We start from the raw sequence: 16845 nt of genomic DNA on the forward strand, positions 1-16845 counted from the left end.
AACCCTGTAAAAGAACTCAGAAGGTTGAGCCTCTAACCAGGCCTTTCACAATACCCATAAAGAAAGGAACTTTTCAGCACCCCCTGCATGTATATATATATATAATATATATATATATATATATATATATATATGAGTAAACAAGAGAGACAGAGACAGGCAGAAACAAGGAAAATGACCCTTGTATTTGAATACTATGCAAATATTCTTTTAAAATACTTTTCATTTAATTTTTCAAAAAATTAATTGTTTTCCATACATACAGTTGAAAAAATCTCAATGACTGAAACTGGTACTGAAATGTTTTTTATAAAATTATTTTAGCATTTTCTACCTTGACTTTTTTTCCACATATATATATATTTATTTATTTATACATATATGTAAAGGTAAGATCCAAGGATCAAAGTGTGGGAAGTTAGTAAAGTTGCGAGCAGTCTGCATAAGTCATAAAAAACAACTTTTAAGAACAATAGTGGTTTATTGATGTAGAAGCTTGTAATTTTTTCCCATATCGAAGTTTGATAAGCCGAAAAAATTGTTTTATAGTTTATGGTTAGCAGCTGGGGTTGCTGTGTATGCAAATAAAAATCCAAAATTAGGGAATGGAGTAGATAAAATCCTAGCTACGTATGTTTCATAGCTAGCAGAATCTCAGTAGTAACAATTACCCACACAAGTGGTAATCCAATAGCTACTTGTCATAATGAAAATATCTCGATCAACTGAAGTTTACATTATTTTTAGAAGATCCTGTGTTAACACTCATTGGGGATAATTTACTACTTTGCAGGAGATTTGATCGAAAATGCATGGAAAGCATAGAAATAATTTTCTATATATATATATATATATATATATATATCCAAAACTATAACTGAAACATCATCTGGATCAAACCTGCCTTTATTTAATCTCAACATGAATAATCTCATAACTTTGTAAATTTGATTTCCAAATGTGTCCAACAGAGAAAAGAATTCCATAATCTCTTTGACTATCTTAATATCAAGATCAGTTTCAATTGCCTTTCTAGTGTCAGCAACATCATAACAAGCAGTATCCATGCTATACCATGATCCTGCACTTAGTAATTAAAAATGTAAACAACCTCAAGCACATATAGGAGAGATCAATATCAATACAATCATAAATTCAGCAAGTTACATCCTCTCAATTATAAATGTAATGCAGATGTGGTAATTAACCTTGTGAACATTCACACTTCCCTCGAGTAGTAATTCCTATCTCTTGAGTAGTAATTCCTACAACAGTATGTATGAGGTATCTTTCAAGTATATTATACAGATCCCAATGTTAAAAATGCAGGTGAAAGGAAAGCCATCGATTTTTCAAGCTATGTATAGAGTGTCCAGAATAAGCTGAAAACAACCAGGAGTCATGCAGTGAAACCGAACCTAAAACCATGCAGTTTGGAAGTGTATCTGTATGTATGCATGCATGCATGCATTTATTCAGTTGAGGGAATATGTAAATGAATGTGAGTGCATGTTTGCTGTGCATATATAGAGAATGATGATTAAGACAGAAATCAAATAGTTATAAAATGATTTCTTATATAATATCATATTTACTTATATTATATTTGAATTTTATATTAAAGTTCAAGCAAGTGGATATGATTTGATAATTAATCTGTTGGTAAAGACATGTTAAATCATTAAAACTGGATTTTAACATTTAAAGCATGTATATAGTAAAACTAAGTAGATTTTCAGAGATGTATTTTTGTTTGGTAAATGACTTAATCTGAGAAATTGAGTTGAAACTAAAACAATTACATTATGGTAGAGTCATAAAAATCATTTAAAATACACATACACTGTTATTTTAACCATTGTTTCATTTCGGGATAAGGTGTCAAAAATTTATTTACACTGCTACAACTTGGTCACAGACAAACCTGGGTTCTCATTTCTAAGGTATTTTTCGATGTTATTTTATTATTATTATTATTATCATTATTATTATTGTTCAGGTCACTGCTTGGAATCGAACTCAGAATCTTGGGGTTAGTAGCCTGCGCTCTTAACCACTACGCCATATGCCCGTGGCATAACAATAATAATAATAATAATAATGATAATAACAACAACAACAACATCAAAAAATATCTTAGGAATGAGAACCCAGGTTCGAAATTTCCCCAAAACACCTGAAAAAGGCTGGAGGGTATATCAGCCAAAACTTTGTGTTAACAACAAACAAGATGAGAATAAATATCTGTCAAATGTAAATAATGTAAATAATAATTATCAGCATTGTTTTATATTCAACAGTGCCGATGTCTACTGTTTTGTACACAGTGGTTTATTTTGGATATATAATATTATTTATAAAATGAAACAGAAGTTAATATAATAGTATATATTTTTAATGGTTTACATAATTCCTCTACAAGGGTCGGCAACTTCTATGCCTCCATGGGCCAGATTGAGTATTAATGATGGATAGCAGGCCAGATGAAGGCCATAAAAGAATAATTATGGAAAATTACATAAGCTAAAATTTTATCACAAATGTTGACTATACTTAAAAATGATTTGTATTAATCTCAGATGAATGTAGTAATGAAAATACATCATTTATTCCATTTAAGACATTGTTGAAATTACTTGTTTAAAAAATTTTTTAAATACACAGCAGCCAAAAAATTAATGGGAAATTTGATGCTTTTTCTTCCTGGAAAGCTTCTCAATATTAGGCTTCAAAACTTGTTGATGCCAAAAACAAAATATTATCAAGACAATTATCAGTTAATCTTGTTCTTAAATTGTTCTTAGTTTGCTTCAATCTGGAAAATAATTGCTCACACTGATAAGTGCTTCCAAACAAAGATGCCATCTTTTTTGCATGATTTACTAAGTTGGTATACTTCCCACTTGGAAAAATATATTTTGCATAGAAGTCAATCAATGAAACATCTTTAGACTAAAATTTAGATCTCAATGAATCATCACACTGCATATGAACCAATTTTATTTGAAAACATTCTGATACTGTATCCAGCTCCACACCAACTGGTGAAGCAAACAATTTAAACTGATTTGCATGCATTCACATCCAGTTGGTGGTGGACATTAGGTAGAGTGAATAAGAAGATTTGTGAAGAATGCAACAGCAAGCCTTTTATTGTATTTGAAAGTCTCGTCTCTCATATTACAATAAATTTAAATTTTAAATAAACAACTCATTGGACATCACATCTCGTGGGCTGGATCTGGCCTGCAGGCCATAGGTTGCCGACCCTTGCTCTACAAAATAACTGTTCAAGTATTCGTTTATATATGAAATTTATTTTTTAAGTGTACACATTATTCTTAATCATTAACTTTTTTAATCAGTAATGAGAATTACCTGTATTTCGAGACCAGTTTCCCCATCCAAACTTGAAGTGGAATGATAACTATAAGAACAAGGAATCCAAGCAAGCAAACAGGTCCAAGAATATACCATAGAATGATTATGATGGCAACAGTCTGTGGTGGTCCAATAATGAAGAAATGAGTATAAAGTAAAACCTGAAATCAATAAATATTATCGTTAATAAGTATTCGAATTAACAAATAAAAAGAGGTAATTGATACTTATGCAACAAATTCATTTCTACGATAACAGAGTTAGAACTGGAGTTAGGATTCTTGCTCCAGTACTTGACTGGTACTTTATTTTATTGACCTCCACTCACCAAAAAATGAAAAGTTGACCTCAGCAAGATTTGAATAAAGCAAGTAAAGACATGGAATAATACTACATTTTTTTCCAGTAGTCTCATGATTCTGCAGACTCACTGCTCTTAATGAGAATTTTTAATTCAGGCACAACGTCATCAAACTTTGAGAGAATAAAGTTAGTCAATCACATCAACCCCATTGCTTGACTGGCACTTAATTTTATCAATCCTGAAGGAAGAAAGGTGAAGTTGACCTTGATAAGATTTGAACTCTAAGCATAAAGAATTGGAACGAATACTGCAAAGCTTTTTCTCAGCTTCTCTAATGACTGCCAACATCAGTTTAATAATGAAAAGTTAGTTATTTTACTAAATCCTTCTAAATCTTTAGTAAATTTTAAAACAAACTGAAATGTATAAACACTTAATTTTTTTCAGGGTTATATCCATAAAAAGTATAATTGATTTGTATGAAAACAAAACATGATAAATTGTTGGTAATTTAGTAACACCATCTTATGCATGGTTCATTAATATAAGATGCTTGTTAGTTACATAATGCAAATTACATAGCCAAGACCTAATGTCAACTCATCAGAGACATGCAACTTTAACATGTAACATTAACAGATTAAGAGGAGGCAGACTCAAGAAAGAGTATTATCAAAATGTCTGTGACATAAATGTCTATTGAGGCAGAATAGTTTTTTCAAACTATTCAAAAAAAAAAAAATTCATAACACTAGCAGTGTTTTTTAGTTTTATTTTTAGATCCACAACATCAATTTAGATGTATAAATATGAATCAATGAGGGAGCAGTATTTGTCCAAAGATAATATCTTTTATGGACATGTGTTTAAAAGCACAATATATATTGGAACTACAGTAAATTTGCCTTTCAAAGATATTTACATTAAGTATGATACATAGATGGCTATTTCAATTCAATACTGCTTGTAGAGTATATATATAATAGGTTTTTATTCAGCCACACAACTATTCACAGTGTCAGTAAATACAGTTTTCCTACATATCAAAGGTGACAAATCTCTTCTAAGCATGTAACTGGCTGTGAGTACACATCATTAACACGGCTCAATGAAGCTGAAATGCATCTGACTTTCTCAGTAGCCACTGCCAAGATGATTTTTGTCTCCCTCCAATATACATTGTGTTTTTAAACACAGAATGTCATGTCCATGAGAGATGTTATTTCTGGATAAAGATCACAGGAAATTTGCCTTTCAACAATATATTTGCATTAAGTATGATACAAGGTTGACTATATATAGAGATGGCATCAACATACATACATACATGCAGACAGATAGGTGGATAAGAGGACAGATGGACAGACAGACTGAGAAATCTTTTATCTTTTAATTGTTTCAATCATTAGACTGCAGCCATGCTGGGGCACTGCCTTTAGTCAAATAAATCAACCTCAGTACTTATTTAGTTGGTCTCGTTTTGCCAAACTGCTCATTTACGGGGACACAAATACTAATTGTCAAGCAGTGAAGACAAACGCAAATACCCCCCACCACACACACACATACACCTATACATGGGCTCTGGTTGGCCTGAAGCTATAGTAGAAGTCACTTGCTTAGTGGGACTGAACCCAGAGCCATGTGGTTGGAAAGCAAATTTCTTACCATAAGCCACTTGTAACATGAAATGACCTTTGTTTATTGTCTACTTTGAATACTTAGAGTACTTATGAACTACAACATCCTATTTCTCAGAAACCACTAAATTTTTTGGCCTAGTTTTTGGAGTGAGGGGATTTTCATAGAAGTGGTGGTATCAATATATGGTATGTTCTAACCAGGGCATTTCCTCATCAGTTTCAGGTCCCATATTTTCACTCATGTATACTTCCTTGGATCCAACAAAAACAATATTTCAATTGTCCATTTACTTTGTTAACTTCAATCCTAGTATGAAGAAATGTATAAACAACATAGCACCTGAAGAAAAGCACAATACACAAAGATATTTGTTATATATTTACTATATATTTTCTTATGGGAACGTGCTATTCAATACTTTCTTTCTATTTTTGTGCCTGAAAACAATTCAGAGAAACTCTTGAAATATATAGGGTGTTTGGGATAAATTTAATGATTTTATTATGTCTTCCCTTTCCAAGAACAGCTTCATGCATTGATGAATAGTCAACAGTGTTGGAGAGCATAAGGATTAAAGTTGTAGTTGAGAAAAAGTTAGCCAACATGGAAGGCTAGACGTTATCTGAATGTTAGAAAAGAGTTACCTGTATCATGATGATTCAAGCTGGGTTTCAAAATGCAGATATTAGACTACAGCTCAATGCTCTGTAAACACTGAAAAGGCTGTAAGATGTGACATGGACAGCTACAACAGAGGCTATGAAGTCATAGCTAGCAAAAAGAGACATAGCAGGCATTCTGACTGTGTCTACATATCAAAATTCATCCAACAACTGGAAGACCCAAGTGTGGAAATCCAGGCTTGGCAAGAGAGATGGCTAATGAGGTTGCCACCACAAAGCTGGTCTTGAATGAGGACCTTTGCTACTACATGTACAAGAGATGCAAGTGACAAATTCTGACAGTCAAGACCGAGGAGAACTGCTTGATGAAGGTAAAGAAGCTTCTAAACAAACTAAGTCATCCTGTTCAACCAGGGAAGATCTGGTGCTTCTCAGATAAAAAGAATTTCTGCCAGGACCAGACGCACAATACCCAGAACAACAGGTATAATCCATGTGATGTCTTATGTATAATGAAAGCCAGGTTACCCCAAACTGTGATGGCCTTTGGATGTGTCTCCTGTGAGACACATCTGAGAACAGGGCCTTAAGCTTAATTCAGTTGGCTATGTGAAGCTGTTGGAGACTGTGGTCAATCCATAGCTGGAGAGAGTTGCTGCTGGAAGGTTATATGTGTGGCAGAAGGATTTGACTCCTTGCCTTACCTCCAGAAAGAGTCAGAGGTAGTTGCTGGAGACTATTTACAACTTCACCAACCCTAGTATCAGGCCTCCTAATTGTCCCGTTTGTAATTCTATGGATTACTATATGTAGGGTGTGGTTGGGAAAGACACCAACTGTTCTGCCTGAAACACCAAAGCTGAGCTGGTGGTGGTTCCCAGCAACACAGTGAGGAATGCATGTGCCCAGATCCAGAACCATTTTGATGCCGTGGTGGAAGCTGAGGGTGGCTACTGTAAACAGTTATCTCCCAGCTATAATCTAGTTGATTATAATCTAGTTGCAAAAATAATTTATTCTCAAATACATGATAATGCTAATACAATAGCATTAACAGGATAAATTATCCATATATTGCAGAAAAATTCATTACCAGCCAGCCATGAGACTCGAACTCGCATCTCTGTGATTACACGTTAAGTGCTTTACCTTTAAGCTAAACTGCCCAGTAATGAATTGCTCTGCAATTTTAGGATTTATAAATCTAGCTTAATAAGACACTAATGTTAAATTCAACCTATGATGAAAGTAAACAATGTTTGCTTTCGAAGCATTGAGATATTTTAATTTTTTAAATACCTTTATTTTTGGAGAGGAGAGTGTTTTCTTTTCTTTTTAATGCTGTCAAAGTTAGCTTGAACACACTGTATATATACACATGTATATGTATGTATGTATGTATGTATGTATGTATATATATATATATATATATATATATATATATATATATATATATATACATAGTTAATCCAAAAAACAAACACAAGAGAAAAATAACATGAGGACATAGTACACACAAAGTATTAGCAGGTGCTCAGGGAAGGAAAGAAAGGTAGTTTTACATTTCAAGCAAAACTCTCCATCAGAAACAGGAGACAGAGGAAAGTCGAAGAGAAAAGGAAGACAGAGGGAAAAAATCGCCAACAATCCACATGTGGTTACATTTTGAAATGACTGGAAGGGAATGAGTGAAGAAAAAGTTCTTTCTAAGACCGGAGAGTGTAAGAGAAGGAGGTATGTGTGGGTATGTGCATGTGCACAAGTCTGTGTGTGTGTAATAGCATGCATGTGTGTGTATTTGTGTGGTGTTAACTGTTTATATGTGTATGTGTGAGTGAACTTTGTGTCTCTTAATGTTGTAGGAAGAATTCAGCAGCATGGTAACTGGAGTGGTGGTCTTTTGGTAGTGGTGTGTTTCTTCACATGTGCGTAGAGGAATGGTCAGTAGAAAGGTGTTTGACTGGCAGTTTGAAGTGTGTGCATGTGTATGTTGTTTGTGTGTGTTTTGTGCGTGGTGTGTGCACATTCGTCTGTGTGTGTGCATGTATGTGCACGTGTATGTATGTGTATGTGTCTGGGGTTCTGTGTGGAGTTATGTGTGTTCTTGTGTGTGTATGAGCTCATGCGTATGTATGTGCATGTGTGTATGTGCATAATTGTGTGTGTATGTATGAGTGTGTGTTGTGTATGTGGGAGGTATATAAAAATTTGAAGGATAAAACAATAAAAAATCGAAAAAAGAATAACAATGTAAAACAAATGAGTGAATATAAGATAGGATAAAATAAGATAAAAAGTTGATTTTTAAGGAGGGTGTAAAGACAGTTGTTAAGAGGAGCGGGTTGTATTGAATCCAAAAGGAGTTTGTGTTTGTAGACTGAAAATGTAACACTGTTCCAGGAGGAGTTGAGAGTGTGTGGATCCATGGTGCAGGGCGAGGCCAAAAGCGGAGATATTAGAGATGGAGTGAATAGCCAAGCGGAAATGACAGGCAACGGGGGTGTACAGTAATAAACTAATTTAAATAGTTATAGGCTCTTCCATTAAAATCATTAAAATTTGAGAAGAATAATGGTGGTCTGGATCAGCAGGGGTCTATAGGATAAAAATACAGGCATGTTAGATTGCCATCAAAAGAGGAAATACATTAAGTTTCAATTTACCCATTACATTTCCTAGAACATTATGCATTTCCTCTTTTTACTTCAAACTCCTATGAGGTAATATACTATGTAATAAACATTGCCAGACATCCTTAAATAAAGTACCTAATATTTCTCTTTTCTTTTGTTATGATATGTAGCTAGAAGAGAAAGGACAGTGATTGATGATGATGCCTTACTGTACTCAAGTAGACCTGCCCGCCGCAACAGAATTGAGATCCTAAAAGCCAAGGTACAACAAAAGAAGTATTGATGTAGGGGCTGGTGCCACACAAAAAGCACTGGTGCTGGTGCCATATAAAAAACACTGATGATGGTACCACATGAAAAGTACCAAGTATACTCTGTAACGTGGTCGGCATTAGGAAGAGCATCCAACCATAGAAACCAAGCCAAAACAGACTAATAAACCTGATGCAGCCCCTGCCCTTGTCCGTTCCTATCAAGCTGTCCAACCCATGTCAGCAAAGAAAACGGACATTAAATGTTGATCATGATGATGATGATGATGGGGATGATGATGGCCAATGAATCTGATGTTCGACTAGAACTTCTGTTGGCTGATGTTGGTGAAGGAAACATCACTCATCCAGTTTAAGATGACTTTTGTTGGTATGAAATGAAACAACATTACTTTCACAGAAGTTCTGAAGAGTAAAAGACTGTTGGTGAATGAAATAGATAAGCAAAGATCTGATAGATCTGATTCAAAGAAACTGTACTGTTTTCGTTTTGTTTTAAGAATCTGTTTTGGAGGAAGAACCTTTGCAGGCTACTCAAAACTTGTGAGGTTTGGATGCAATCGATGCTGATCATGAATATCTATGAAGTAAATGATCCAGTTGGTTGAAAGGGGGAAAAAACTCAAGAGGATAAACAAGATGACTGTTTACAATTTATCAATCTAACTGAAAATGCTGTTCTCATCTCATGTTTGAGTATTTAACAGCTTAACATGAAGAAGAAAATGCCAGTTCCAATGTTTTCTGAAAATATCAAATATTTTTAAAGGTACCCTAACAAGGCCACAGTTCAATGATTAAACAAGTAAAACAGTAATGAGTAAAAGAGTAATTCTAGAATTTGCTGGCTTTCCAAGGTAGATGTAAAAATGTTTAGAGAATAAACAGAAAGAGAAAATAATCTTTTTTTTATCTTTAAATTTTTGCTAAAATTGAGAAGAAAATTACACTCTCTTGCATTTGTCACAAATAAGAGAAAGACTTACTTGATCAAATCTGTTCACATCATTTGACATAAGATTAACAATCTGACCAGTTGTTGTTTTGTTAAAAGATGCATTATCAAGAATCAACATCTGAAATATAAGTGAATATTGAAATGGTAATATTGACTATAAGCACCAATCTATATATATAGTAGAAATATGTTACGAAAAGAAAATATAAAATACACGTGGAAATGTAAGGGTAAAATATGAAAAATCAACGAAAATGCATATTGCAAATAGAAAAAGGCTGTTTATGACAGGTAGTGACAAATATATACATTTAGATTGACTGAAGTAGTAATATGAGTCATAAAGGCCATTATTATGAGATGATTATAAGATGATAATAAAGTAAGAGAATAAAACGAACCAGTAGTTTACGCTGCGAAGGCTATTCATCGTTTGAACAACACCGGTTAATGTTATATATATATATATATATATATATATATATATATACATATGTATGTATGTATGTATGTATATGTGTGTGTGTGTGTGTAAACATGTGTTTAAGTATGAAAGGCACAACTTAATATTCATCAGAGAATACAAAATTTGATATAATTTATGACAAAACAATTTATCACATATTTTTCCAAAATAATCATCAGCATCAACATCATCATTTAACATCCATTTTCCATGCTAGCATGGGTTGGACGGTTCGACCGGGGTCTGGGAAGCCAGGAGGCTGCATCAGGCTCCAGTCTGATCTGGCAGTGTTTCTACAGCTGGATGCCTTGTATAAGAATAAATATATATTCATATATATTCACACACACACACACACATCTGTGTGTGAGAGGGGAACAATTTTCCTTTCAAAACATGCTATATTAATCCCTTAGCATTTAAACCAGCCAAACTGAAGCCAAATATTCTACCTGTTTTATGTTCAGACTAGCCAGATCCAGCCTCTCACACCTATCCTACAATATCATTCTAAAAATAAGCAATCACAGCATTGAAATCTTGAAGCTGCAAGATAATGCATGATTAAAGCAATGTGAGTAAAATGTATTAGATTTCAATGAATAATCTTGAATGCTAAAAGGTTAAAAACACAGACAATTCTTTGACAACCCCACTCTTAGGAATGCAGTGAGCCAGTAACTGCCCAACTAAAATCCTGTAACTAATGATGTTACTGTTCACAAGTTGCAATGCAGAATGATATAAACAAGTGCTAGCCCCAACTTATAACTTCAGTATAAACATAACTTACTCATAAAAAAATCAAATTAATTAATTAATTAAAAAAATCAAGCAAAGAATTTTGAAATTACCTTTTTATACATCAGAGAACAGCAGGCAATGCGTATTTGCATTCCCAATCGTTGGACATTAAAGAAGAAAATATGGTTGCAGAGACAACTTAATAAAATACAAATTACAACTCCCATTCCATAAAGATAAGCTTGCTGTGTAGTCATCTGGCTGTCGGGAGTGAAGTATGAAACCAGCTTCCCTAACAGTAGAGGTTGGATCACTCTACTAAGTTCCTGAAAAATAGAAAAGATAAAAAATGATGTAGATTAACAGATATTAACAGCTTTTATGTATCATATAAATAATATACAAAAAAAAAATAACAATAATCATCTTCATCTTAACATCCACTTTTCTGGTATTGCATGAGTCAGATGAAGTCTATTGAAGCAAATTTTCTCCATCAGGATGCCCTTCCTGTCACCAACCCTCACATATTTCCAAGCAAGACAGTATTCCCCTGTAGCCAAACATACTCTTGCAGAACATTGGGAATGAATGACATTGCTTGTGTAACAATAACATTTATTTACAACTACATGTGATGTCAAAACAAAGAGACACTAACATAAACACACACATCCCACCCACCCTCACACATATATATTTACCATCATTTAACACCTGCCCACTATGCAGGCTGGGGTTGAACAATTTGACAGGAGCTAACAAACCACAGGATGGAACCAAGCTCGACTGTCTATGTTGGCATGGCTTTTCTACAATCATTTTAAAACCTGATTTTCCAGAAAGACATGGGCTAGCTAGATGTGATGTACAGACTATCACCAATCACCTCAAACTTTCATCTTTTAAATGAGGCTCATAATCTTAAGATCTAATTATTCTATGATACATTTTTATTGGTTTAGTCTAGAGAAAAGGTCTGTACTCAAAGCCTTTGCAGACTGTCTACTTTTCTACATCTTTTAATATCATACTTTGCCATGCGGTATTACTTACAGTTCTTTATGTTCCAAGTTCAAATACCAGTGAAGTCAACTTCGCTTTTCATCCTTCTGAGTGGATCAATGAAATGATACCAGTAAAGTAGTGGGTTCATATATTTGACAGTACCTTACCCCTAAAACTATTTAGACTTGTGCTCACTCGTGTTACAAATCAATAAGAGTGGTGGGTTATCTAATTCATTACAGCATCAAGCAAAATGCCTCATTATTTAGCTACAGCACTTTGTGTTGAGTTCAAATCCTGCCATGGCCAGTTTTGCTATTTATTTCTCCCAGGGGCAATAAAATAAGTGCCAGTTAAATATTGTGGTATGATATAATCAGCTATACTCTCTCCTGAAACTTGTGGCCTTGTGTCAAAGTATTATACTGAAGGATTTCAACAATTCCATGGCAATGAGTATGTACAGAAATTGTCCAAATGAAAATCATTATATTGGCATGTTTGTTTGTATTTTAAAACAAGAGAATTCTAGCAATTCACTTCTCAACAAGCAAATGATGAATTTGTGAATCAAAGTTGCTTCAAATTACTGCAATGACTATCCAAAACACAAATAATCAATCAATTACATCCTGAGAAGACAGATACAGCACTATTTTCCTTGTGATCCTGTTTAAAGACTTTCATACTTCAACCCATTTCAACACCTAAAATGATGCCAGTCTCTGCACTAATCAATACACCCAATCCTTTTTCACCCAGATTGTGAGGTCTCTTGAATTCCATTCTTATCCACATTTCCTGCAGTAGTTCAAGATGACCATCAATTTCATTGTTTTCAATTATCTCAGAGAGTCAGTGAAGGGAATGGACACAATCCGTTCCCCATGACTAACAATAAAAAGATAATTAACAAGTGGTAGTATGAAAAGTAACAGCGCCTAACAGAAAATAGCTGAAGAATACGCAAATTGGTTAATTAACAGTCAAAACATTTTTGACTTGCTACTTAATCTGATTTCTACTCAAGATGCTATTTTCTGCAAGTGCCAAATTTCTTTGGAATTGGGCTTTTCCTTTTCCTGCAGTGAGCGCTGTGTTGGTGGGGGAGCTTAATTAGCCTGGCTGAGATCTTCACCTTCATTGTCCTTAGAGTTGGAGCTGACATATGTGGGGAATAGATGTCGATATGGCAAGCCCATCTGTTCAGAGACTCTTTATGGGCTATTATGCCAACTATTATGCTCTAACCCTAACCCAATTTGCTCACCACACTAAAATAAATTTAACTATAGAATGAACACAAACCACAGTAAATATCCCGATAATTCTGAAGCCACTTGGATTGTCCTGGGGAAATAGGACAAGGTTTGATGCAGTTACCCTTTACATGTGGGCTACAGGAAGAAACCTTATATAAGATGTCTCTGTTAGTGATGCTTTCACTCCATCCTAAATATTAACAGAGAGATGAGTCTATTGTATTGGTAAGCCAAACAGAATATGATCCTGAAATATCTTCATTTGCTGATGAATTATATCTATCAATTTGTGTCACTGGAAACATTCAGAGAAGCCAAGTTACTAACAATAAAGTTTTCCTTCATGTTGGCATTCCATCTTACCAAAGTATCAGGTGATACACATGAAGCTGTTTGACCTCACCATCAACCATGATATTATTGTGAGGATCTTGAGTTGCCTCATAAACTTTTAGAGGGAAAATTGCAGTACTTTCTATTATATATGTGGTTAAGGGAATGTGCATCTTTTTTGGTTAATTTTTATTGCTATTGCTCCATTTACTTTCATAAACTATATTCTCAACGAATAAATAGCTAAAGTCTATAGAAGCCTCTTTAATAATAGTATGAGATTTTAATATATAAAATTACTATCACAGTTTTAAGTGAGAATCTTTTATGTTGTGTTCTAAACAACAACTTGACACACCAACAAATCCTTTTTTAACTTTCACCCACCTGTTTTTTAAGAAAAAGAAAGAATATGCCACCCCTCCCACCTTATCCAGATCCACATAAAAAACATATACAAGAAAATAGTAGCAGCATCAATTGCTAGATTACTCTCAAACACCATGCTGGAATGAGTATTACCAACAAAGGTGCAGCAATTGTCATAATTCATCTTGCTGACTTTTTTGTAGTAATCACCAAAACTGAAACCAACAAGGAAGTATCTATATACTAAAATGACCCACAAGTAATTGTATGTAACCAACAACTTCTCAGATCATACCTACCATCTTACACACACAATGTCCAAAAACACAAGGTAGTCTTAGCTGGAATTCCTACTAAACAACCTCTGCATAGTTAAAGACAACCAGGTGTTAAACAACAATAGACATGGAAAGAAGCCAGCAAGAAGTCCTTCTCATGTTTGAACAATCAGTCAACCTGCCAGAAACAGCAGCCAAATTCCCCTCAGCTTACACCCTACTGTCTTGGCAAGGAAGAACATTCCAGATAATGTAGTTTGGAAAATGATGGGACAGTCATGGTTGGAAAACCTTTGATCATAGGTCTACAAATTCAGAATTAATCGGGAAATAAATAACAACTAGCATACAAAAATAAAAAATGAGCACTAAAAGTAAAATAAAAGCTGTACTCTTAGATTGTCTGCGTCGCTACAATAATCCACAGTATGTCAGCTTGCTCAGTATGGTCTTACACTTGGTGGAGGCAAGGATTATCTAGCATAAATTATTTCTGGATTGCTCCTGGTTGTTCAACTAACTTCCTATGTCTGTTTGATCAGAGATCATTAGTGGGTGATCAGAGATCATTAGTTAAACAACAACCAGTAAGAAAAAGCTATAGCAGTTTTACAAAATAGGTGCAGGCAATACTTCTCCATGGCCAGACAGGCTCTTGCAAAACATTGTAAATGAATGACACTGCTTTTGTGACAGTGAAACTCATTTACAACTAAAAAAGAAAAGCATTACAACGTGAATATGAAATTTTTGGTTATCCATTTCAAATGTCAAATCTATTTTCAGTCAGGAACAAAGAAGAGACACACTACTTCTTCAAGCAATGCCAAAGTTTTAACTGTGTTACGTTTCAGGTATGTTCAATGAAGAGTTAAAAGATTTAGCTTAAAAACACTTAGAACTTTCCGGTCAACTTAATATATACATATATATATATGTACCTGCTGAGGCAAGTGAAATCAAAACCAAATTCAATGGCATCTGTGCTAGTGGAGCGCTAAGAGCACCATCCCAGCATGATCATTGTCAGAGCAGCTAACTGGCTTCCATGCCGGTGGCACATAAAAAGCACCATTCGAGCGTAATTGTTACCAGCATCGCCTTACTAGCACATGAAAAAACATTTGAGCAAAGTCGTTGTCAGTGCTGCTGAACTGGCTCCTGTGCAGGTGGCACGTAAAAAACACCATTTGAACATGGCTGTTGCCAGTACCACCTGACTGGCCCTCATGCTAGTGGCACGTAAAAGCACCCACTACACTCTCGGAGTGGTTGGCATTAGGAGGGGCATCCAGCTGTAGAAACTCTGCTAGATCAAGATTGGAGCTTGGTGCAGCCATCTGGTTTGCCAGTCCTCAGTCAAATCGTCGAACCCATGCTAGCATGGAAAGCGGACGTTCAATGATGATGATGTACGACAGGTTTCTTTCAGATTCTGTGTACTAAATCTACTCAAAAAGCTTTGGTCAACCTCAGGTTATAGTAGAAGACACATGCCCAAGGTGCCATGCAGTGGAACTAAAACTGAAGCCATGTGGGTGGGTAACAAACTTCTTAATCACGCATGTGAAGAAATACATACATAAAAAAAATTAAGGTTAAAAAACACATTCTTTTATTCTTTTACATATACATGAACGTAAAAACCCATAGCCTGACATGACTACAGTCTAGTAACAGTAAACGTATATATATACTTACATCAAAGGAAACCACACACAGCCAGAGGAAATATTTTTTATATACAGTTCTAAAAATAGCCCAGCTTAAACTAGGTTTTCCTGAGTGCTTTAGTTTCAACATTTCTTTTTCCCATTCACTGTTAAATAAACAAATGAATAAATAAATAAATAAAACAAACAAATGAATATATAAATAAAATAATACTGAAAAATTTTACTCATAGGCGCAAGAGTGGGTGTGTGGTAAGTAGCTTGTTTATCAACCACATGGTTCCGGGTTCAGTTTCACTGCGTGGCACCTTGGGCAAGTGTCTTCTACTATAGCCTCAGGCCGACCAAAGCCTTGTGAGTGGATTTGGTAGATGGAAACTGAAAGAAGCCCATCGTATATATGTACATATATATATATATATATATGAACGTGTGTGTATATGTTTGTGTGTCTGTGTTTGTCCCCACCACCCAACATCGCTTGACAGCCGATGTTGGTGTGTTTACTTAGCGGTTCAGCAAAAGAGACCGATAGAATAAGTACTAGGCTTCCAAAAAATAAGTTCTGGGGTCAATTTGCTCAACTAAAGGTGGTGCTCCAGCCTGGCCGCAGTCAAATGACTAAAACAAGTAAAAGAGAGAAAAGAGAGATAACAAATAATAATTCTTTCGACTATGGGCAAAAGGCTCAAAATTTGGAGGAAGGAGGTCAGTTGATTACAATGGGCCCCAATGCTCAGCTGATAGTTATTTTACTGATACCAAAAAGATTAAAGGCAAAATTGACCTCAGCAGAATTTGAACTCAGAATGTAAAGCCAGATGACATGTCACAGAGCATTTTGTCCATCATGCTAACGATTCTGCTAGCTTGTCACCTTACAAATAAATAATACTC

At 34.8% G+C, this 16845-nt stretch overlaps 1 protein-coding gene across 3 annotated transcripts in view; it reads right to left on the reverse strand.

Annotated features, from left to right (window-relative positions):
* LOC115214735 (multidrug resistance-associated protein 4) overlaps positions 1-16845 on the reverse strand; it is a 158075-nt gene that overhangs the window by 93512 nt on the left and 47718 nt on the right. For all 3 annotated transcript variants that reach the window (XM_036505799.1, XM_029783767.2, XM_029783764.2), the window contains exons 3-6: positions 15977-16094; positions 11136-11351; positions 9844-9933; positions 3379-3542 (exon numbers count right to left, since the gene is read on the reverse strand). In XM_036505799.1, the coding sequence (XP_036361692.1) occupies positions 3379-3542; positions 9844-9933; positions 11136-11351; positions 15977-16094 (588 nt within the window). The remainder of the gene's footprint in view (positions 1-3378; positions 3543-9843; positions 9934-11135; positions 11352-15976; positions 16095-16845) is intronic.

Source organism: Octopus sinensis, linkage group LG1 (genome assembly GCF_006345805.1).
Source record: "Octopus sinensis linkage group LG1, ASM634580v1, whole genome shotgun sequence".
NCBI classification, from domain to species: domain Eukaryota; kingdom Metazoa; phylum Mollusca; class Cephalopoda; order Octopoda; family Octopodidae; genus Octopus; species Octopus sinensis.